This window comes from Sciurus vulgaris (assembly GCF_902686455.1).
Source record: "Sciurus vulgaris genome assembly, chromosome: 16".
In the NCBI taxonomy this organism is placed as follows: Eukaryota; Metazoa; Chordata; class Mammalia; order Rodentia; family Sciuridae; genus Sciurus; species Sciurus vulgaris.
Genome location: NC_136477.1, coordinates 32,163,760 through 32,189,107, shown reverse-complemented (window position 1 = coordinate 32,189,107; position 25,348 = coordinate 32,163,760). Strand labels below are relative to the sequence as shown.

The 25,348-nt window shown below is 40.2% G+C and overlaps 2 protein-coding genes and 1 long non-coding RNA gene across 3 annotated transcripts in view; 1 reads left to right on the top strand and 2 right to left on the bottom strand.

Annotated features, from left to right (window-relative positions):
* Positions 1–6,740, bottom strand: part of DYNC1LI1 (dynein cytoplasmic 1 light intermediate chain 1) — a 39,370-nt gene extending 32,630 nt beyond the window's left edge. Inside the window, exons 1-2 of the mRNA XM_079113991.1 lie at positions 6,517–6,740; positions 6,248–6,321 (exon numbers count right to left, since the gene is read on the bottom strand). Coding sequence (XP_078970117.1) covers positions 6,248–6,321; positions 6,517–6,662 — 220 coding nt within the window. The 5' untranslated portion in view covers positions 6,663–6,740. The remainder of the gene's footprint in view (positions 1–6,247; positions 6,322–6,516) is intronic.
* LOC306645869 (HIG1 domain family member 1A, mitochondrial) lies at positions 89–1,502 on the bottom strand. Its single transcript, XM_079114015.1, has one exon. The coding sequence runs from the start codon at positions 1,431–1,433 to the stop codon at positions 1,170–1,172; it is 264 nt and encodes an 87-aa protein (XP_078970141.1). The 5' UTR covers positions 1,434–1,502; the 3' UTR covers positions 89–1,169.
* LOC306645876 lies at positions 1,553–7,288 on the top strand. The gene is made up of 2 exons (XR_013759754.1): positions 1,553–6,167; positions 7,054–7,288. It is a non-coding gene; the product is annotated as an uncharacterized lncRNA (long non-coding RNA).
* Positions 7,289–25,348: the final 18,060 nt, after the last annotated feature.

The window sequence follows — 25,348 nt, the reverse complement described above, 5'->3', positions numbered from 1 at the left end:
TCCTACAAAAGGCACAAAATTTTTATTTTTTTTCTTCGAACTAATTTTTTGGCTAGTCTGAGGAATGATTTATTTTTCCAAACAGATATAAGACATTTGATATGTTCACTATTTTAATAACAATACATATAACCATGTCATCACCATGGAATGTAAGTCACGTTAGACAAGTGAATTTTACAAGTGTACTAAAGCATTCTGTAGTTTACCAAAGTTTGTGCATAATGCCTGACCAGACCAGCTTGTTCAAAACCAGCAATCACTTCCATTTTAAGTAATTTGTTTAATTTATAAGTCTTACAGAGAAAATAAACACTGCACACATTTAAAAAGTGCTCTTCATTTACCTTTGTATTAGCACTTAAAATACATTTCTATTTCAAGATGACATTTAAAAATTATTCTAATATAACAACAGCAAAAAATATAATTCTGCAATTAAAAAGAGCTAAAGTGGAATCCATAATTAAGTTGTTCTCATGTTTACAAGTGTGATTCTGAAATAAATACTATTTCTATGCAGTTCTGTTGTAAGCTTTCCAGGTATGGTTTAAACACACACACACTCTCTCTCTCTCTCTCTCTCTCTCTCTCTCTCTCTCTCTCTTTCTCTCTCTCTCTCTCTCTCTCTCTCTCAGTTGTGGGAAGATTTATAAGTTATAGTTCATGCACTTTTGTGAAGTAGTTCTTTAAGAGTCAACCAACACTAAAAAACTGAAGTTCTTAAACCAGTTCACAAGGCAGGCAGAAAAAAATTGAATTAACTGGGTTAAATAGGATTCCTACCCAAAATCCAAAGCATGTCTGTGATATTCTGTAGTAAACTGGGAGTACTTCAGAACTGGCCTGCTCTCTTCTCAGAAGTAATTTCTGTCGTAAGTGTTTAAGGTGGATGTTGTAACGCTATCCAATGTATGTAGGTGACATGTTTCTTTTGTGTTAACTTGACTTCCCTCAATGACCTAGTCAGTGAATTTGTCATTAATAATTTGATCACCAGGCAAATCAAGCCTGCAAGGAAAGAAGCCATTATTCAAAATACTGTGTTACAGCCTGAACCCACTCAAGTTATTTATTTTTTGACATAAACATATAACCTAGACATAACAAAAACAAGCACTTCCAACAAGACCAAGAAAGCATCTCTTCTTCTAAGGTTTAGGTTTTGCTCAGAATTCCTTATACATGGAATAGCCCATACCCAAAGTCATTGCTCCTACAACAAAGCCTTGGGCTGCCACACGCATGTGAATCAGGTGAATGGACATTTTAGTATTTCCCCTGTTCTTTAATTTGTATAATCCATACGCAACAATTGCTGCAAAACCTGCCATTCCAACAGGTACAAATGGTGCCTCTTTAGCTTTTCGGATAAGTTTAGATCCCTGATCTTCATCATACGAAGAAAGAGAAACATCTGTGTTGGTTGACATAGTGGTTGCTTGAAGAAACTTCCGAAAGCGACAAAACCCTTCACCACCGGAACGGCTTCTCAACAATGACTTCTTAAGTAAAACCCGTTCATCTTTTATCCAACACATATTCACTGAGCACCTAATATGTACCAACCAATATATCTCAATAACCAGGAACTTCTATTAACTGGCATCTTTGCTTATTGATAAAATTGATGACCATAATAACCTAAAGCAAGGATTCATAGACTTTAGGTCACAAACCCAAACTAGCCTGCTGCTCGTTTCTGTAAAGTTTTATTGAAACATTGAAATGAATGCTCAGTTCATTTGCATATTGTCTGTGGCTGTTTAGGGACTACCAGAATAGAACTGAGTTGTTGCAACAGACCATATGACTTACAGAGCCAATACTATTATCTGGTCCTGTACAGAAAAGTGTGCTGACCCTAACCCTTATGACATATGCCACCTGACTCTCACTTCATGTTTGCTATTTTAGTGGCAGTAACACATGATAAATACATAGCAATTTTTTGTTAATTCTTTGAAAATCACCAATTCAGTATTACATATGAGATACTCTAATCCTTACATATTCCCATAACCAATCATGCTAGAAAATAGCATTAACATACCTGAACTAATAAAAATCCATGTTGCCCACAAGTCACTGAAATGGTGGGGTTTTTTAAAAGTATTTTTTAAATCATAGATGGACCTTTATTTTATTTATTTGTGTTGTTGAGAATCAAACCCAGTGCCTCACACATGCTAGCTAGGCAAGTGCTCTACCACTGAACCACAACCCCAGCCCTTTGGTGATCTTTAATTCCAGTTCTGCACAAGATTAACAGTTTCAGACTGAACACTCTATCATTTTTAAAATCAGCCACACATATTAAACCACGCACTCCCTCCATAGTTACTTCTGAACAGCTCTCTAGTTCCACTGTGTATACCCTGAGGTTTCCTACTTGTAGTAATTCAAGCAATAATATAGGCTAGTTTTCTTCCCGAGTTATGTTAAAAAAAAAAAAAAAAAAAGACTTTCAAATATAATCCTTAATGATACTCAACATTTTGAGATTACATTTTGAGATTATATTTTTGGCTACACAGTAGTACCCTGGACATTAATGCCTTCAGGGAACAAACAATACAGGCTTTAAACTTCTTCCCTGGGAAAAACTGAACAGTCCAATCTGCAAAGGAATACTTTTACTGATTTAAACCCAATTGTAACATGCTTTACAACATTTCTTTAAAAATAAACACAAGATTTATAATTAAGAAAAAGAATGTCAGATCATACTAAGGCTTTGGAGATTCCTAAATCGTAATAGTTTTAAATTTGCAGATGAGAAAAATGAGACTTAAATTACTTGCCAAATGGCCAGGTAGCTTTTGGTAATTCACACTGCCTGCAATTCAGAAGGTGATACCAATCTCCTATCTATAAATCCAGGCACTATATTGGGAACCATGGTTACATATATATTTTAGTTGGCAATGGTTTCAATTAATCTAAATCAGTGAGATATTTTTGTTCTAAAACAGATACACTCAGGAATAGCAGATAAAATTCCTTTACCAGTGAGCACCCTCTTGCTTTTCCCACAAAGAAAGCTCTTTTCCTTTAAGGATCCAGTTTAGCACACAGATTAGCATTTTCATACAAATCTCAATTTACCAGATTAGGGGTACTGGCTTTGGATCCAGAATGCACAATTTCGAATCCTGACTTTTGCCTTTCTGACAATGTTACCCTCTAGCAAGTTACTTAAGGGATTTATGTCTATTTCCTGATCTTCATGGTGATACAGTATGTAAACAATCCTTACATGTCTAGTACATTTAAGTGCTCCATGTTTGGTATTACTATTCTTTTCCTAGGAAGTTTTCTTACTAAAACACAGGAAAGTAATCAAGATATAGAGAAGCTGCACTTAAAGGTAATTAGAAAAATATAATCAATTATAGTAAAATTGATTAAATGTAAAACAAAGAGGAAAAAAATAGTTCTTAAATGGGTAATTTATAATGAGATAACTATTTAAAACACATGCACAAGAAGTCCTACCTTTAATATTGAAAACAAACTTTAGGGGCTGGGGATATAGCTCACTGATAGATTTCTTGCCTAGCATTCAACAGGCCCTGAGATCAATCCCCAGCACCGCAAAAAAATAAAATATTTGGTCCAATAAATATTTGGCTTTTCCATTATAATAATTACCAGTAGTTTTGGTCAAAGATAACAATAGAGTAGGAAGAGTTTTGTATCTTGCACTCTCTCCCTGCAGGGACTTCTATCAAGCTGAAAAGTCATGCCAGAGTCACAAAACACTATCTTTACAGCAGTATGACCTTGGAGAACCCACTTACAAGGTCATTAATTTATCATCTCATCAATAAAATTGGTGCTTACATTCACCTCCCAAATTGGGTAGGAGCAAGAGGGTAAAATGAGATTCGTATGAAATGCTTTGAGAATAGCTGATGTACATATACACATTTCTAGTCCTAACTCCATTCTCTCATTGGGAAGGAAGGTCATTTAGCAATCTAAGGATAAATTCAACTTTTATGCTTATGTGTCTGTGTGAGGTGGGGGTAGCACATAGGCCTAAATCTTCTTTCCTATGTTGGGCTGCTTCTGGAAATACAAAGTCTTATTATGGTCTCAGGTTTAATTTTTTAATTAAGGGTCTTCAGAGAATATGATCATTCACGAAAGACGTATTAGGGTCAAGCATCTCCCTGCCTAACATCCTCAAACCCATAACAAAGAGAACCACAATCTCTACTCGCATATTTCTTTTCTCTACCACAACACCCTGAACACTGCCATAAAGAAACTGTAAAATTTCTTTAAGAAATCTTTAGAGGTACTCTAGAAAATTAATGCTAGTTATGTAAATAGTTATTAGTGTCTACCAAAGCTGAAAGGACTTTATGAAATTCCCAGTAGTCCTGAAAGAAATATTAAATTTCCAGCTCATATAACTTGATACCAGATGGGGCTTTCTGAACTATTCAGTTCATAAAAAGGAAATTTAATCTGTTCTAAGTATGGAGGAGTATAGGCCCTCTAGGTACACTAGGTCTTATGTATTGACTCAGTGTCAAAGAGGTATTAGGGGGGAAAAGAAAAAAAGCACATGAGCCACCTCAGTGCAAATTAAGGACACCACCAAAACTGCTACTTTTATTTCACCAAAAATAGAACCATACCAGTCACCCATGTAATATCTAATGTACAAGAATAACTGGAGGGAATTTATAGAATGGAAAGAAAATTCTGGAATCTTTACAATGGCAATATTTGAAAATAAGTCTTATTTAACTTAATTAAAATTATTTCAGTGAGGTCATCTGGTCTTAAGTCTTTTAGTATAGTAATTAGTAATTTGTTTAAATTGGTAAACTTAAAACATTTTCTCAATTTTTTTTTAACTGTTGGATCCTATCTCTGCCCTATGGATATCACTTATGTAGGCACTAATTCAGTTTTTAGAAGAGTCCTGACAAATGTTTTCTAGTTCAGTTAAAATAAGTCCGTTACATTGGCATTGTGCTATATTCACTTTACAAATATTATCTCATTTAATCCTCCCCACAATCCCAGAAGACAGGCATTATTTCCACAACATTCATTTTAAAGAAGAAAAAACTGAGGTCTATAGATATGAAGCAACTTGCTTAAGAGCAAACGGCCTGTGTGATAGGGCCTTTACTCAATCCAGGCTAATGTAACCTATGTACTTTCAATCACATTAAAAACAAAGGTAAAAAGCTAATTTTTCAACTAATTCCACATAGCTTTAAGAACATAAAACATTATGTATTCTAGATTGTAGTGTTCATGAAAAAGTTTCTTTCTACCTAATAATTCAATAAAATGTGAACCCTGTCAAATAGCATTTCTTCGTTTCCTTTCCTGTTTTTAGATGTACATAACAAAGTCTTGAGACACCAATACCAAAGTTTTAAAATTTAACCATCATCTTATAAGCCAAACTTCAATATCTTGTATTTTAAAAATATAAAAGAAATCTCTCCTAGAAACGAAGCAGGAGCTGAACCTGCAAAAATGTGAACCTGAGAATTGTTCTCCCTCAGTCCTCTACCTCCACCCCCACTCAATAAAGATAAAAATACATAACTTCAGAGAACCAATGGGATATAGATCAGGAAAATTGAGACATCGGGCCATTTCTCCTTAATACATCCGTTTGGCGGAAGGTACTAAACTGGAAAGGTGTTCTACTGCCCTTTACTAATTTCAGAATTATTAATTGAAGGTTAAAAAGACAACTGCAACATAAGCACATTGTACCGGGGAACGCTGAATCAAATAAGAACATTTATCACGACTACCAGTCTTAGTTCTAGCTTCTCTGTCAATTATACAAAGAGTCACCTATTAAATATTAACGGCATGCCATTTGCACTGGAGCTTTCACCAACAGCCTCCTGTTACCTATTTTTTTAAGAAAGAAAAACTGTCTCTGTACACTGGGTAAACCCCAGGCCACAAGAATCCCTCCTATGGGCTATCCATTCTGTTCCTCCCAGGGGAGGCTGACAGGGCCACCACCCCCACATCCCGGGGAGGAGGAGGAGGGACCTGAGGGAGGGCGGATCCCCGCGGGTCCGGGGCTGAGGACTGGGTTCCCCTTCTCCCCAGCTGTCAGAGACAGGTCGGGAGGCGGGGCGCGGCCGATCAGTGCTGTCCGCACAAAGAGAGTGAGCGAGCGGGTCCGCGCACCCGGACCCCGGCCGGGATAGGGGGCCGGGAGGGGTGCAGCGAGGCAGGGGACGCTTACCCAGCAGCAGCACGTTCTTCCCGGCCGGGAGCTTGGAGCGCGAGCGGGTGGAGACCTCGCTAAGGATGCAGGACCTAACGGGAAGCAAAGCGCAGGTTGAGGCCGGGGACCAGGGGCCCGAGCCGCACCACGGGAGGGACGGTCGGGCCTCGGCGCGCTCCTCCGAGAGCCAGGCGGGCCAGACGCCGAGCTCTGGCGGGCACGGGACCCCGAGGCGTCCGCCAGGCCGGGAGAGCCAGCGGGGACCCGGGGAGGGGTGGAATCGTTACCAAAGGTTCTGCCCGTCCTCGTCGTCGCCTGCTGCAGCGCTGCCGTTGCCCGACGCGAGCTCGTTGGCCAAAGGGCCGCCGGTATAAGCCGAGGCTAATCCCGGTGGAGAGGAACCGAACGAGCCGACTCGCCCCACCGCCGCCATCTTGGTCGGAAACCACACCACTCCCGGTCAGGCTGAATGAGCGAGGCGGCAGCGGCGGGAACCCGGATATGGGGCGTTCAGGCACGGGAGCGGGGCGGGGCCTGCGGGGGCGGGGCCCGGGCCGCGCCGCGACTGACCAAGAGTTAGAATGAACTGCGCGTGCGCCGCGGGCTGGCGGGTACCGAGGGGCTGCGCGTGCGTGTTCCGCCGAACCGGTATCTGCCGCAGCCCGGATTCCGCTGATTTCACCGTGCAGAAGCGCATCTCGCGCTGAAAGGCGAGTTGGGTGTGTCAAGTGAGCAGCGCTCCTTTCCACCTTTAGTCGGGTCCATAAACCCCGCAACTAGCGTGGAATTCCTGCGAAGTCATTAAGAGCCCATCCTCCATTCAGGCTCGGTCCGGGTTCCCAGCCTATACCTGTGCCAAGATAGAAATGGGCCGCCCTGCTGTTGCTTGCAGCCCGGAGTTGGAGTGTTCCTGTGGTCCCGGATTTCGGCATTCTCAAGTGGCGACAAGTTTCTCAAACCAGACTCACATCAGGAGCAGATTCTCCCAGCCTCCGAGCACCTGAGTGACCAAAAAAAAAAAATGTTGACAGAGCTTGCTTTAAAGGTCTTGATATTTTGCGAGGTGGTCCGCGTGAGATTTGAAAAGCTCCGTTTTATGAGTCATCTCTCCAGTCACCACACTCTTCATCCTACAATTAGTGCAGTAGGCACAGAATAACTAAAGCAGCCCCAAAATAACTCTCTATTAGAACTTCGTTGGTTAAGTATATTTGAATGGCTGTGCCCCACTTCCAGAAGGAGACAATGGTTTTAAAACTCCAAATAAGAGCAGTTGCTAAAAATAAATTTGGCCTTTATACACTCTCCATGTCATTTCATACTTGAAGATACTAACATCTTCACTTGCTAACATTTGACCTGAACAATGTGGTTATGCCAGTGAGAAAATTCACAGCTAAAGACAGCATTTGCTATATGTTAACTTTGCAGTTAAAAGTCGGGAAATCTTTGGAGGCTGTCAAAGTTCAGGTCTAGCTCCACCAGATTACTGGCTATGTAACCTTAGGCAATTCACTTAACCTCTCTGAGTCTGTTTCTTTTATCTGTAAGATGATGTGAAAAGAACCTAGAGTTGTGAATATTAAATGAGATGATTCATGTAAAATGACTTAGAACAGAGACTAGAAAATTTTAAATGCAGAATGCATGCTAATTATTGTTAATGACTGTTTTTCTTTTATTTTTCAAACCATTACTATCTGGCCAGCCCCTGGAATTGATGTACCTCCTGAACTCCTGCAGCTACAATTCTTTTTGTTATGATTAGGGGAAGCACCAGGACACAATGCCAGACTTCCTGTGATACCATGCTGGATGGTGATTCCCAGCCGAAATTGAGTCTTTAGGTCACTGTTCTAAAGACCAATTGTACACAGCTCCCTGCCCCTCTGAAAGCCACTTCACTCTCTGTACTTTATTCCTGGAATTTCCCCCTCAGTTTTGTTTATGAATGCCTACTATGTGCCAGGCATTCAAGGCATTGTGTTTGCCATCCTCATACTTTGTGATGAATCAGAAAAATTAGGTAACCTACCCCAGGTCACACAAATCAGAGGTTTATTGATTATTTGAGATTTTGAATTTCTACCTTTCCACTCTGTCAAGTGACCACAGTCAAATCATGTTAAAATAAATCTCCTGACAACTTCAGATGCTGTTATGAAAAGTACCTTTCATGAAAATCTCTACATTACAAACATAAGAAACTTATACAATATAAGGAACTCTATAAAAAGAAAGACGTGGCACTCCCTTGGAATTTTTGTTGCATAAATGTTATGTATAATTAAGCTACTCTTTTGGGGGGGCCAGTAACTGGGGATTGGACCCAGAGTGCTTAACCACTGAGCTACATCCCCAGCCTTTTTTTTTTTTTTAAACGGGTCTCACTAAGTTGTTTAGGGCTCACTAATTTGCTGAGGCTGACTTTGAACTTGTGATCCTCCTGTCTTAGCCTCCTGAGCCACTAAGATTACAGGTGTGAGCCACCAGGCCTGGCAAGCTACTTCTTTTTTTGGGCAGTGGGGCATACAGGGACTTGAATTCAGGAGCACTTGACCACTGAACCACATCCCCAGCCCTACTTTGTATTTTACTTAGAGACAGAATGTCACTGAGTTGCTTAGCGCCACACTTTTGCTGAGGCTGGCTTTGAACTTTTGATCCTCCTGCCTCAGCCTCCTGAGTTGCTGGGATTACAGGCATGCACCACTGCACCCTGAAGGCAGGCTACTTCTTATGCTATGATTATTTTTTTTCTTTCTTGCCCAATTTTCTTTGTTACATCTAAAATTAACAACCATTTTGAATTTCTTTTACTTAGATTTCTATGCCCTTAATTCTAATCCAGTCTCAAATTCTTGTCTGAGTTGTGTAAAATTCCTTATTGGGTTTTCTAACAATTTAATTTTTTTTGGGGGGGGGGCACCTTTCAGAGCCTTCTGGCCTGCCCTAATATGAATTGGTTGTTCTGTATGCCACACTGTCATCCTGTGGTCTCTTTTGTTCTGGGGATTCCCTTTGCCTCAATTCCATGTCTTCTTTCTTAATTCCTTATTTTAGTAGAGAACTTCCTCCAACAGTTTTATAAGACAAGTATGTGTAAATTTTTGGAGATGTGTATATCTATTAAGGATCCAGCCAAGTAAAAGTCAGAATTTTTTTTCTAGGGATTGCTAGAACAGTGTTAAGAGATGGAACTAGCAACAGCAGGAAACTTTGGGCCTGAAGAGGAAAGAGGAAGAAGTGTTAGGCTAGAATCCTGAGAGAGTTGCAGCTGTAGGAAAGGGTTCCCATCCACACCAGTAGCTATCAGTACAGAGCACTGACCTCTCTTTCGCTATCCCTGGTCTACTTTGACAAAACCTAATAAGAAGACTGAAGAGGAGAATCAAAGTAACGTAATTCACACAGGTATACCTTCCAGAGCACAAAGTGGAATAGAGAAGAATCTGGAGGATCAAACAAGATAGCCAGCACATTTTGTACATTAGAAAGTGCATTTACTCTGCCTTCATTAAGTGTAGATTTTTAGGTTGCAAGTGATCATCTCTTAGGTTTGTAAAGGTCTTGACTTCTTGTCTGTTGGATTGTAATGCTGCCATTGAGAAATTCAAAGCCATTCTGATTCCTAATATTTTGTTATATATTCTTTTTTTTCCTCCTTGAAGGACTTTGCAACTTGTACAGGGTCCCAACTTGGTTTCCGGTTTCTTTACTTTTATACTCTTCCTTTCTGCTAAGTATCAGAAAGATAATCCATACTTTTACACTAAAGCAATCTCTGCAGTAGATCCCATCTCCTGTTCACAACTCGAGGACATTGTTCCAACAATGCTTCCCCCTCTTTCTCTATATAATCATTTTTTGATCATTGGATCAAAATAGTATTATACACATACTATTAATTCTATCTTAAAAAGAAAGAAATTTCTCTGAACCCCACTCCTTCACCAGCTACTGCTACATTTCTCCTTTTTCCTTAACAGCAAAACTCTAAAAGATTCTTTATTTCCTGTCTTAAAAGCCTCTTCCCTCTTACTCTTATGATCCACTTTGATCAGACTTTCACCCCTGTGACTCCACAGAGACTGCTCTACCTTTGTCCGTGCAGTGGTGAATTCTGCACCCTTACCTCTCTCGACCCAGCAACAACACATGATGCAACTGAGCATTCCTTCTGGATAGTCTTCTTAGTGTGGCCTCCAGGTCACCAATTCTCTTGGGTGTTATCCCCCCACTAATTGTTTCTTCATTTTCCTGACTGCTGATGTTGGAGGACCCCAAGCCTCAGTCTTTGTTCCTCTTCTCTATTTACACTCACTCCATTGGTGAGACCATCCAGCCCCATTACTTTAAATTCCATCTATAGTCACCCTCCATATCTTCAAGGTCTGCATCTGCGAATTTTTCTTCCCCAAATTCAACCAACTACAAATTGAGAATATTTTTTAATTGTATCTGTACTAAACATATGCAGATTGTGTGTGTGTGTGTGTGTGTGTGTGTGTGTGTGTGTGATTATTCCCTAAACAATACAATTGCTAACTACATATATGGCATTTAGTAGGCCTTAGGAGCATACCTAGAGATAATCTAAAGTGTATGGGAGGATGTGCATAGGTTTTATGCAGATACTGCACCATTTTATATAAGGGACTTGAGCATCCTCACATACCAGATTCCAAAAGGGGTCCTAGAACCCATCTCTCTATACTGCCCCCCACAATACTGAAAGATGTCTGTATATGGTAAAGACTTCTAAATTTATCTTTCCAGCCCAGACCTGCATTTGAAACTCCAAATTAATACATTCAACTGCCTTTTCCACATCTCCACTTGGATGTTTAATAGGCCTCTCAAACTCAACATGCCCCAAACTTAATCTAACCTTTCCTTACAAAAGCTCCACTACCCATCTTCTTCATTAGGTAGCAACTCCTTGTTTCTCAGGCCAAAAACCTGAGTCATTCTTAACTTCTGTGTCTCTCACACCATACATGGAATCCATGAGGAATCCTGTTGTCTCTATCTTCCCATATACCCATAATCCAACTTCTTATCACTCATCCACTGACATCCCCTTGGTCTGAGCTATCATCACTTGTCTGAATCACTGTTAAAGGCTCTTAAACATGACATCTAAAGTGATTCTTCAAATATATGTCAGACTATGTCACGCTTCTACCCAAAATCCCATAGTGGCTTCTCCTTTTAATCAGAGGAAAAGTCAAAGACCTGACAGTGACCCATAAGGCCATACAGGATCTGTCCCCCAATGCTTCTCTGACCCCCATTCTGCCTCCCTCTCAATTCCTCCTATGCAGTCAGTCCTGCTGCTGCTCCTTGAACATGCCATGCCTCCCTTTGCTTTGAGGCCTGTGTTCTACGTGTTCCGTCTGCCTTAAAAGAGGTGGGGAGCTATCCAAGCCAGTAGCTTCCCCCAAAGGGCCAGTTGGATAAGTTCCTCTCTTCCTGCAACATGTTTGCTCAGTTCTCAACTTCATGAAGAGCTCTTCCCTGACCACTCCATCAGCATGGCAATCCGGCCTTTCACCCCTGGAATTCCAAGCTACCTTGCTTGCCTTTTTATTTTTTATTGCCCTCATTATCCTCTAATATAACACACAATTTACTTATCTGTTGGAACTTGACCCTTGATTGCAAGAAACTTTGTCTTGTTTTGCAGTTATAAACCCCCAGCCCTTAGCACCTGGAAGAGAGCAAGCATTTGGTGAAGATTTGTTGAAGATATGAATAAAGGAACTAATCCACTCATCATCAGGGTTCTAACATTTCAGGGTGTGTGTGTGTGTGTGTGTGTGTGTGTGTGTGTGTGTGTGTTGTAAGAGATGGGAGTAGAAATCCTCCATTCTAACACCTGAAAGCAGGAACTCTAATTTTTTTTTCCTAATTCAAATTCAATATTTATTTATTTATTTATTTATTTATTTATTTTAGGAACTCTAATTTTAAAAATATAGCTGGACATGGTGGTGCATGCCTGTAATCCCAGTGGCTGGGGAGGCTGAGGCAGGAGGATCTTGAGATCTTGAGGTCAAGCCAGCCTCAGAAAATTAGTGAGGTGCTAAGCAACTCAGTGAGATCCTATCTCTAAATAAAATATAAAAATGGGCTGGGGGCTGGGGAGATAGCACAGCTGGTAGAGTGCTTGCCTCGCAAGCACAAGGCCCTGAGTTCGATCCCCAGTACAAAAATAAATAAATTTTAAAAAATGTTTATGTATATATAAATTCTTCTAGCAGGCATTATACATTCTACTCCCTTGCTATTCTAGGTGATAAGAATACAGATTTATTTTTCCTTGAAGGCTCTGGGTTTCCTTAGGCTCATCAGTACTGGTACCCTGCAGTTGTATTGGGGATGTGCTCAGGTCATACTGAGATAGCCAGGGTGTACCCCAGGTGGTTCAGCTTTTTAGTGGAGTTCCTGATTCAGCTGAGCCTCAGGGCCTGGAAGTGGGAAATGGAATGCTAGACAGAAGAGGACAGCTCTTTCTCTCCCCAGCTCTTTCCCTGCTGAGAGCTATGCGTCTCTGCTATCTGCTTGTCTCTTTTTCCTCTTCTTTCTCTGTTGAGCAGCATCCTCTGCTTACTCATCAGCTTCCTCAGGGCCACGCTCGGGCATTTTGCTATCTCCAGGAAAGTGATCATTTGGCAGGCACAAGAGCTCTGCAGAAAACTAGTTTGATTGGGAGGGAAACCTTTCTGTAGATCTGGAATAGGGGATAGAGAACCACTTCCTCTCTGTTGGGGATGCCTCCCTCTGGGTTTGGGAACTGGGACAAGGCAGCCACCACTCTGAGCTGCTTCCTGTTGTACCAGCTCACACAGGCTGCCGCAGGCAGGTTTTCACATAAGGCTTGCTTCCCCCACTGTGCCAAATGCTGGCAGTCACAGCATTTGATACGAATGCCTTCTGCAAAACCAAAACCACAAGAACAAGGAAGTAAGCAAGATGAGTGGACCCATAGGTCTGAGTCTGAGCAGCTCAAATGATAAAGCAGTGTTGGAAAGGACCTTAGAATTTAAACAGCTCTATCCCTGACGTTTGAGACCAAAAGGTAATGCTCAAATTGACAGAGTCCTTGCTTGCATTCTCTCCCAGAGGACCCAAGCAGGAACCCAACTAGAGGGAAAGCAGATGCCCAAAGTACTTTTTTTTCCTTTGAATCATGTTTATCTTACTCTAAGTACCTCCTTAGAATGAATGAAATGATTGATACTGAATTTATTTTTTTGTCACTAGTTATTATGTTCCTCTAATTACAGACCTACAACTAGAGATTTTTATCAGATGATAAATAACATCAAATCTTAGCAAAAAGAGGTAGGGAAATGCCTGACAAGAAAAAGTAGAACTAAACTTTCTGGGTAGGTTGTAGGTTTTTTTCCTTCATACAAAACAGTAGAGAGAAAATTTACCTTCATTACTGAAGTGAAATTGCCCCCACTGTATTTTAAGCCCTTGTGTATGTGTATAGGTAGGTATGTTTGTATGCAAGAATACTTTAGGATTAAATTTTTCAAAGAAGAATTTTTTCATTGGTTTAGAAATGAATCACTGAAAAATAATTTCCAGCCGGGCATAGTGGCATATACCTATATAATCCTAGCAACTCAGGAGGCTGAGACAGGAGGATCACAAATTCAAGGCCAGCCTGATCAACTTAGCAAGACTATGTCTCAAAAAATAACAAGGGCTGGGCATGAAGGGGATCTGTGTAGCTCAGTGGTAAAGCACCCCTGGGTTCAATTCCCAGAACCAAAAATCAAAAAGGAAAATCCCACTGATTTTTTTCTTTATCTTTTTCCTCTTCTTCTTTTTTCTTTTTATTACTGGGCATCAAACTCAAGGCCTCACGTGTTCTAGGAAAATGCTCTACCACTGGTCTATACCCCCAACTCCTGAGTATTTTTTTTTTTTTTTAATCCAGTATAAAGTAATGACTGGAATTGTCTTTCACTTCACATTGAGCTCCTCAACATAATATCCATATCCATTCCTGGAAAACAGGTAAATGAATGGAAGGGTAACAATCTATAAAATCAATTCACATTCACAGCAGCTTCAGCAATCAGTGAAATGCACAGGGAGAGCAAAGAGACTTGTTTTTTAGTCTAGAGACTGTTTCTTCTTCATTGACATATTTTAAGTATCTAGTTATACATTTTTCAATACAGAACAAGTAAGCTTTTTAGGATCCTTAGTTGTCACTGTCATTTCAATCTCTTCTTTTAAACCTTGAAAGAAGAAAGAAAAAGATTCGTTGATTAATGTATTGTTAGCTGGGTACTTATTATGTATATTTTTGGAAGCTCTTCTTTCCTTGTAATCAAGTACTCTGAAGTTCAAGTCCATTATCCTTTTTTAATGCTACTTACTTCTTAGATTTCCAGTGTTAACACTCTGCTACCTTCTTTGCTTCCTAAAGGAGAAGGTATCTAATAACTAATCTTAGAGATCTACCTACACTAAGTCACGAAGGTAATTAGGTTTTTTAACTTTGGGGGCTTCATGTTAGGTAAAATGGAAACAATATGAAATTCCATAGTATTTTTAGAAATGTGCTATCTTTTGTAGCTGTAGGTGATTTCATATTCATACCAACTTGGTCTACTTTAGTCTAGAGCTCATTATGATTTCTCTTTGCAATGACCAACAGTCAAAGCTCCGGAATCAGACCAGTTTGAGTTCAACTGAGTGGATTACTAGCTGTGTGACCCCAGAGTTATTTAAACTCTGAAGCCTGTTTTCTCAGCTCTAGTGAAGTTATTATAAAGAATAAACAATCAAACAAACAAATCTGGCACATTGTGATGACAGTGTTAACAGAAATGTTTATTATCATTGTTATTTGAGATCAATTCATAAGACTGTTTCATAGACCAGTCTCTTAAAGTTTGAATGATTTAAATGTGCACAAGTGCCCTAGGACCTCATTAAAATGCAGATTCTGCCTCAATAGGACTGGAGTAGGGCCTGCAATTGATTCTTCCTCTCTAACGAACTTCCATGTGAATAATCATACACTGGACCACAAACTAAGATTATACAAAAGAAATAAACAGGCTTTAGATTTATCCATCTGTGAACTGGTATTCTGTATCCAGACATAATAGCTACATGATTTTGCCAAAGTCAAACTTTCTCATCTCTAAGATGACAATAATAATATGGATATCTAATGAAATCAATTTTCACTAAATAAAAACTAGTGTACTAAAACAGTAGTTGGCATTTTGTAGGTGCTTAACAAATCTAAGTTCAGCTTTTCTTTAAGAAATGCTTTGCTGGGCAAGATGGTGGCACTTGCCTGAACCCCAGCCACTGGGGAGGCTGAGGCAAGAGGATCACAAGTTCAAGACCAGCTTGGACAATTTATCAGAGACCTTATCCCAATTAAAAAAAAAATGTGGGGTGGGGGGCTGGGGATGGAGCTCAGTTGCAGAGTGCATCTTGGTTCATTTCACAGTACCAGAAAAAAAAAAAGTTTTACTGATCTCTTATGTGATAGTTTTCATTCCTGAAAGACCTGAGAATTCTGATTTCCTTTGAAAATTTCTTAGAATTCTGTCATAAATCAATGTCCACATTGGTTTAAAAATCTTTTGTTGCATGGCAAGCAAATCAATTTATACCAGATGCTGTGTGGACTGGGAAAATGCCCCAGGCAAGTAGTGGAGTCTGGAGTCAGTGGGTACAATTTCTACCAACATTGGGTGACTGAGAAAAGAAGCTGTGCAATAGAACATTTGCTTTTCTTTTGTTTCCCCTAACCTTCGTATTATGGAAAATTTCAAACCTATGTCAGGATAGAAGAGTGGTATAATGAACCCTATCTACCTACACATGACCAGTCTTATTTTGCTTTGACTCATATCCTCCTCCTCTATCTCTGAGTTCTTTTAACCAATGCAAGATATTGAATTGTTTTTTTTGTTTTTTTGTTTTTTTGTTTTTTTTGTACTGGAGATTGAACCCAGAGGTGTTTAAACATTGAACCATATCCCCATCCCTATTTATTTTTCATTTAGAGAGAAGGGTCTCGCTAGGTTTCTGAACCTGGTCTCAAACTGCGATTCTCCTGCCTCAGCCTCCTGAGTTGTTGGGATTACAAGTGTTCCGCACCCTGCCTGGCAAAACATTGTATTTTGTTCATAAATATTTCAGTACATATCTTTTATTTTAAAAAGGACTATTTTCCTTAAAAAACATAACCATAATGCTGTTACAATTCATTTCAAACAAAAATGTAACTATTGAATTTATAATATATATTTTAATTACCCAACTTTACTACTGGGTATGAGATATATGTTAAAATAGAATTCAAAAATAACCTAACTCTTAAGAAAAAAGTACATGTACTTGTTCCCTAAGCACTGCTGTTATTAGAGGGGGTGAAACCATCCTCTCCGCTTAGCAGGTCTAACATTTTCTGCGTCCCTTCTGTCACTACTCCAAGTGGTTCCTAAGTGGTCGGCCACTCTAGGTGTCAATTACATCCCAACATTGTCCTCTGCATTTGGAGCCTTCTCTGCTTAATTATCTGAAATTTGACAGAAAGCAGCTGCTTTTAACTTTTGCCCGGAGCAGTCCCTCCTAGCAAGCTGATCTGAGTTCTAAGTTCATCTCACAGAAAGCTCATGTGTACCTCACAGAGAGCTTCAGGTTCTAGAACTCATAAAACAACAGAGCTGGAAGGGAGGACATGCTCAGCCACTTGGTGGGAAAACTGAGAGTGGAATTAAGTGACTTGCCCTGTCTCGCGATTGTCTAAAATTCTCTCAAAACCAGGCAAATTATTGCAAGTTGAACCTGACCCTTCTGTGTGGTAAAATTTCAATCATGGAGTTTAATTTTTTTTTAATTTGATCTTCACCTTTTACCTTTTACCTTCACTAATTTCCTATTAAAGATCAAACTTTTTCTTCTTTGATATTTAGAAATATACATGTAACTCAATGATATTGGGTATTGTGGTATTGGGTTTGATCACCAATACCACAGAAAGAAAGAAAGAAAGAAAGAAAGAAAGAAAGAAAGAAAGAAAGAAAGAAAGAAAGAAAGAAAGAAAGAAAGAAAGAAAGAAAGGAAGGAAGGAAGGAAGGAAGGAAGGAAGGAAGGAAGGAAGGAAGGAAGGAAGGAAGGAAGGAGAGAAGAGAAGGAGGGAGGGAGGGAGAGAAGGAGGGAGGAAGGAAGGAAGGCGGGAAAGAAAATATACACATTTTGTGCAAAAAGTTAACAGAAGAACATGAAAGATTTTGAAATTCTTCTCAAAGCCAGGCATGATGACATATGCCTGTAACCCCAGTGACTTCGAAGGCTGAGGCAGGAGGTTTCACAAGTTCAAGGCCAACCTCAGCAACTTAGCAAGACCCTATACGACTAATAAAGACCCTGTCTCAAAATAAAAGATCAAAAGGGCTGCAGAAATAGCTCAGTGGTAAAGCACCCCTGGGTTCAAACTCCAGTACCAAAAAGAAAGAAAAAGGAAATCTTTCTTGAACCCATACAAAATTTCCATTATGATTTTTAATTATTAAAGATTTCAGGATTGGGAATGTAGCCCAGTGGTACAGTGCTTGTTTGGTATGCACAAGGCTAGAATTTGATGCCCGATAGCACACACGCACACACACACACACACACACACACACACACACACACACACACACGATTTCAGATATTGACTGAGCCTGATAATGCACATGGGGCTTGGTGATGTACACATGCCTATAATTTCAGCTACTCAAGGAGACTGAGGCAGGAGGATCACAAGTTCAAGGTCAGCCTAGGGCACTTAATAAGACCCTGTCTCAAAGTGAAAAGAACTGGGGATGTGACTTAGTGGCAGAACACTTGCCTAGCATGGTTCAAACCTCCATACCACCACCACCCCCAAAAAAGATTTCAAATATGTATAAATACCAAAACTAAGGTAATATACACCTGCTAATTTATTGATATATGCATTACATACAATAAATTTAATGTCACCAGAGAAGGTCTTTTCCTCTGAAGTTTTTTTTTTAAAGAAAATTCACTCTATTCATTCTTTCTAATCCCTTCTTCCTTAGAGGTAGTCTTTATTTTAAAGATAGGCAGATTTCATTCTCATGCAGATGTATATTCCTACATTCAATCGTTTTGTATGTTTTTAATTTTTACCTAATTTACTGTATGTGCACTTTACAAATTGTTTTTTCATTCAATATTATGTTTTTAAGATTGAGCCGTATGGACTGGGGTTGTAGCTCATTGGTAGAGCGCTTATCTAGCATGTGTGAGGCACTAAGTTGGATCTTCAGCACCCCAGAAAAATAAAATAAAGGGCCAGGCACAGTGGTGCATGCCTGTAATCACAGTGGTTCAGGAGGCTGAGGCAAGAGGATGGAAAGTTCAAAGCCAGCGTCTGTAAAAGTGAGGCACTTTTTAGATACCCTGTCTCTAAATAAAATACAAAATAGGGCTGGGGATGTGGCTCAGTGGCCAAATGTCCCTGAGTTCAATCCCTGGTACCCCCCACAAAATAATAATAATAATAATAATAATAATAATAATGATGATAATGGTATTGGGTCCATCTACAGTTAAAAAACATTAAAAAATTTAAAAAATGATTGAGGGACAGGGATTGTAGCTCAGTGATGGGGAGCTTGCCTGGCACGTGAGAGGTACTGGGTTTGATTCTCAGCAGCACATACAAATAAATAAAGTTTCATCAACAACTAATAAATTTTTTTTAAAAAAAATGATTGAGACATACGGATATATAGGTAAATTTTGGATCATTTATTTTAACGGCTATAGAGTATTATACCGTGGGAGTAAACTATAGTTTATTTGATCCACTTTTCTTCGTTGCAACAGTTAAGTTGTAGTATGAGACAATTCTGTGAGACTTATCACTAGATATCCTGTAATTTTTGCAATGAGGGAAAAGGTCATTTTTGCGGATACCACTTCTTGTCCTTCATTGTTGGTTGCTGGTGGACATGCTACTGATATTTGTATATTGATCTTACAGCTGTCGCTTGTGCTGAACTCCTTTATTCATTGCTAGAGTTTATCCATAAGGAGGTCTTCTTGCGGGGGAATGGTAATCATGTTATTGACCTCCCTGGTTTTTACTACCACGAGGCAGAGAAATTTGGATTTATTAGAATTCTAGGGGAAGAGGTGTCTGAAAACCAGAGTAACAGATGGTCTAGTGGGATTGTTCCTCTTGAAAGATGCAGCCAGAGCTGGAGGGCTATCCACCAAAAGATTCACGTAAAGAAGGTAGAAGGGCTTATGAAAGGATTTAACACGAGGAGCTAGTTGAAGGCGCCATGACAGAGTGGGTGGCTGCGTAATCTGCGATGGGATCCTCTGCTCTACATCTTCACGTGTCTTTGGGAAAATGGAAAACCACCACATGCCTGACCTTAGTGATATTTTTCAGGAGCTGTGGGAAGGTGCAACTTTCAACATGACTCACATGATAATTCAGGGACCGCAGAACTGCAGTAGCCAATGTCCACTGCGGCTAGGATCCACATAAGCATGAGGAAGAAAGGTTGAAGCCCTGGAGAAGTGCTGGAGCTGCCCAGACTTGGGAAGTGGGATATATGCTAGGTTTCCTGAACCCTGAAGGCAGGAAGTCCCCTAAGTGATATTTGAGTTTTCATCATCATCCATCATTGGATTAGTATCCTCCCCAATCTTTTTTTTTTTTTTTTTTTTTGGTACTGGAGATTGAACCCAGGGGCACTCAACCTTTGAACCACATCTCCAGCCCTTTTCTGATTTTATCTAGAGACAGGGTCTCACTGAGTTGTTTAGGGCCTCGCTAAGTTGCTGAGGCTGGCTTTGAACTCGCAATCCTCCTACCTCAGCCTCCTGAGTAGCTGAGAATACAGGCGTGCATCACCACACCCAGCATTCCCCAACTCTTTTGCTAAAATTATTTTTTCAGGAATTGACTTTACTCATTCTTTGGTCTTCCTAGAAATTAGACTGTTTGTAATCTGAGGGACATGAAAAGAAATATCACCTTCAAATTATCTCCATGGTGGTTTGTCATAAGGGCACAATTCCATATTAGATTTATTTCCTGTAGGTCTTCTGCATATATAATGAGCTATGACCTTACATTAGCCTAGGGAATAATAAACTATTATTATTTATTATTGTATAATAAATTAATGTTAATGTAGATTACTTTATCCATTTAGCCCATTGGTATCAAGAAGAAGATACTAGGGGAAAATCTTGGCGTCTAGGGTCAATTCTCCCTGGGTCAAATTCCCACTCAGCTACAATTTCTGTGTCTTTCGAAGCCACTGTGTTACCTCTGTGTGCCTCAGTTTCTTTACTGTAAAATGGATACATGAGTGGTACTTACCACGAAGGTGGCTGCAAAGATGAGTTAAACTTCGTCAAGCACTTAAAACAGTGACTGCCACATAGAAAGTGTTATTTAGTATTAGTCTTACCATTAAAGAGAAAGCAAACCCCCAAGAGACATCTCATTTTAAGGGAAGAATGAGATAGGAAAAATCCACACAGTGTATGAAACCCAGCAACAGAGGCGGTGGAGGGAAGGGACAGCTAGAGTAAGAAGGAGGGCATTAATGAAGAGGTGCTAAATACAAATATTTCCTTTTTTGAGGTTTTGCTGGAACAATGTCTAGATGCCGGGTTCTGCCATTTAGGGAAGCAGGGCTCTTAGTCATACATTAGAGGAGTTCTTCAGACAGCTTCCATAGCGATTGCTGCAATAGTGCTGCAGAATGAGGCACCCCAAAATGCAGTGGCATACAACACTCAGCAAGTATCCATCACTGTGGGTCCACAGGCCAGATGGAATTGGCCGCATACCATGGATCTGCGCCATGGGGTTCCTTCTGTGGTCCAGACTGAGGGCCAGTGACTACAAGGGATGTGTTCTTCTGGTGACAATCAAGAGGCCTAACACACTGTCAGTTCCTCCCACATTCATTAGCCAAAGTAACCACATGGCGAAGCCTAACCTCCATGGGATGGAGAAGTACAGTTCCCCCATGGAGGTCTGGTAGGAAAGGGAGAGGTACGTGCTGAACAGAAACCTCACTTTCTATGCCTTCTGTCTAAGATTTGATTGGTTCTTTTTTTTTTTTTTTTTTTTTTTTTTTTTTGCAGTACTGCGGATCGAACCCAGGGCCTCTACCAACTGAGCTATCTCCCCAGCCCCTGTCTCAGATTTGATACTTTGGATCATGTCTCCGCTCAGCATTTATTTTTTTAGATTGAGTATTCCAGTCCCCACCCCCTTGGCTTTCTCTCTGGTCTCCTCACCTTCTTAGATGTGACCCTTATGTTGGCCTTCTTATTTATACATCTTTCCATATTGAATCATTGGACTTCAAGATACAGCTGGGAATAGATTTCAATATCCTTTTCTGGGATCAAGATGAATAAAAAGCGAAAGGAAATTAGCATTTTGGGAGTCAACAGCATACCAGGCCAGGCACCATACCAAGAAATGGAATTCTTCATACCATGTTAGATATTCTTTGTGCATTGTCTCTTTCAATCCCCGCAATCTCAAAAGCCTCTAAGAAGTAGGCGGGCAAATGAGTGAAGTGAGTGGGCTATAGATTTCTCACTTCATAGATCGCTACATTTCACGATGGCACCACTTATTTTATTCACCACCAAAGGAACCCCTGTTGAAATTTACTTTTCAGCTAGTAAGTTTTGCACAGGCATCTTTTCTCTAAACCCATTTCAGTCCTTCCTATGGGTCACTTTAGAGCAGCATGTTACATTACCTACTTCTGACACAGACCCACTTTACACATTAAACATGTAGGACTTTATTTTTCCAAAAAGAACACTGTTCTCTTTTAATTTTCTTTATACATAGCCTTCAAGATCTATATTTAATTTTTCCCACTTTTGTTAGAGATATTCACACAGAGATATTTTACTTTCCTCTTGACTATAAGAAAACAAGGGCTGGGGTGTGGTGGGGCACTTGCCTGGCATGTGCAAGGTCCTGGCAAAATATATTTAAAAGAGAGAGAGAAAAAAATAAATAAAAAGGCCACACATAAGTGATAAAAGTGATGACAAAAGGTATTTTCCTCTCAGCTGTCTTGGGAATGGTGGGGACTATGGTGAAATCCAGAATGCATGCCCCCCCTTAAAGGGGCATAGCTCACCTCCAGATGATTATAACTGGTTAGGAATCCAAGCCCAGCATTGCTAGATCTTCTCTTTCTCAAGCTGTCAGGAGTCCAGGTTTTTCCAACTGTGTTAATCAGGACAAACTAACCAGGTTATGCTACAGTAACAAATATGCCTTTGGGGTTTATCACTGGTTTAGTACATCATACAGAGTGTATCGTCCTGGTGCCAGTCAGCAGGAATCTCTTCCAACTGGCAACTCAGGGAACCAAGATCCCTTTATCCTGTGATGCTGCCATCTTAACCTGTGGTTTCCAAGTCACCAATGAAGGGGAAGAAAGAGGCAGAAGATAACACCAGGCCTCAAGTGCCTTGGCCAAGAAATGATCATCCCAACTCACAGTCCATTGACTGCATCCAGATCCTTCACAGACGCTCACGTAGGTCTTGAGTGGGACCACAGATTCTAACAAGCCAACAAGTACTTCTATTACTTCTTGTCCATGGACTACATTTTAAGTACCCATAGTGGTGAGATATCAAGTTAAGTCCTGAATTTGCTTCTGATGGTCTGTCTTTGAGCAAGCTACTCCACAGTTCTGAGACCTACAAAATACGCTGAGTTTGAAGGTCTCGTCCTACTTTCACTCTGTGATTCCAGGCCTTCATTACCACCTGCAGATAGTGCCTTCTCTCAGTCTGTCTTTCCTCCAGCCAACATCTTTATATATCCATCACGTGCAAGGGCCCCAGGACAGAAGTTTGAGTGACTGCTGGCTGTGCTCAGAGTTGGGCAAACCAAGAAAAGTAGAAGCCGTGCCAGAGGTACAGGTACCGACAGTGCCGAGCAAGTCGCTGCCTCCTTGAGCCGCTGTTCTTGGGTTCAGTGATTTGAACCAAACCCAGGCCCTGTAAGAGTGAAAGGGAATGATATTAATAGTTACACTGGGATGATCAGGACAATCTTGTTCTTAGGGCCTCGAAAAGCCCCAGTTCTTTCCAGACTTTTGTTTTTAGTTTTTAAATGTCTTACAACTTTATTAGTTTTTTGTTTTGTTTTGTTTTGTTTTTGTTTTTGTTGTTGTTGTTTTGTTTTTTTGGGGGGGGTTTGTTTTTTGTTTTTTGTTTTGGTACAGGGACTAAACTCAGTGTGACTTAACCACTGAGTCACATCCCAGCTCTTTTTTTATTTTTATTTTTTATTTTTGAGACAAGTGTCTTACTAAGTTGTTTAGGGCCTCACTAAATTGCTGAGGCTGACCTTGAACTTGTAATCCTCCCGCCTCAGCCTTCTGAGTTGCTGGGATTATAGGCATGTACCACTGTACCCAGCAAGAATTTAAAAAAAAAAAAAAAAACCAACAAATTTTATTGTGAATATTTGAGGTTTATAGTCTGATGTTACAGGACACATAGAGATAGCAAAATGGTAACTATGGTGAAGCAGATTAACATATCTCAGTTACTTTTTTGTGGCAAAAATATCTCAAATCTATCTATTTAAGAAAGACCTTTACTACAACACAATTTTATTAACAATAGCCTCATGTTGGAATTAGATCTCAAGATTTGTTCGTCCTACATCCTTCCTTCCAGACTTTCCAGTCCTCTTTATTTTCCCCACTCCTCACCTGCTTCCTGTCCTCCTGGCTTATGTCCTCAGGTGTCCCCGTTGCCTTACCGTGAGAGCCCATCTCAGGAGAACAATGGTTTGTGTTGCCAACCAAGGCAAGGAAGGCACCAAGTCGTCGCGTTGCATAATCCCCTCTCCCAGTTAGAGCTCCTGAGCAGCTGCTCTGGAGGTGGATGAAAATAACCCGCCATTTCAGCTTTCATAACCCATTCAGGAGTGAGAATGTTATTTTTAGGGCACAATAATGTAAAAACTCTTGCCAGCCTAGGAGAGAAATGTCTTCAACCCTTTAGGGAAATGAAATGGGTTATCTTTTCTTTTCCAGCCAGTGTCCAGAACGAGTTCTTCCTTTGTAGTAATAGGAAATGACTCACTGCCTACTTCTACCAAGGGTTTTAACTGGAACTAAACACTCAACTCAGAGAGTTTTAAACCATTAGAATATAGGGCATCGTCCTACTTCATGGCCTTTGTGTTAAGATAAGATTAATATCCTTGAGCTGGGGCTATAGCTCAGTTGGTAGAGTGCCTGCCTCACAAGCACAAGGCCCTGGGTTCAATTCCCAGCACCGCAAAAAAAAAAAAAAAAAAAAAGTTAATATCCTTAATTCTACCTTGGTTTTGGAGATGACATTCATTCCAAATGCCCCAGAGCATCATCAAATACAAGTGAATGGGGTCTTCTTAGTTTATATTACCATCCAAAAAGTATCCTGAGGCAAGGATTTTGGTGCAAGTGGTTTATGCAGGACCACAGCAAGAGAGTGAGTAAGGACACAGAGGGAAAGACAAGCAAGCATAAGCTAATGAGCAGATTTCTGTTGTGAGTAAACGGGGCTTAATCCTGCTGAGGACCCTCAGAGAGTCTGCTGGAACATGCTTCAAAATTGTCCCACAGAGAGTTTTGAAAAGTGTCTACTCATACATTGTTGGTGGGACTGAGAAGTGGTACGACCCCTCTGGAAAGCAATATAGAGATTCCTCAGAAAACTAGGAATGAAACTACCACTTGACCCAGTTATACTACTCCTTGGTATATACACAAAGGACCTAAAATCGGCACACTACAGTGATGAAGCCACATCAGTGTTCAGAGCTACTCAGTTCACAGTAGCTAGATTGTGGAACCAACCTACATGCCCTTCAGTTCATGAATGGATAAAGAAACTGTGGTATATACACACAATAGAATATTATTCATGAATATTATTCATATTATTCATTATAAAGAAGAATAAAATTATGGCATTTACTGGTAAATGGATGGCGTTGAAGAATATCGTGCTAAGTGAAATAAGCCAAGCCCA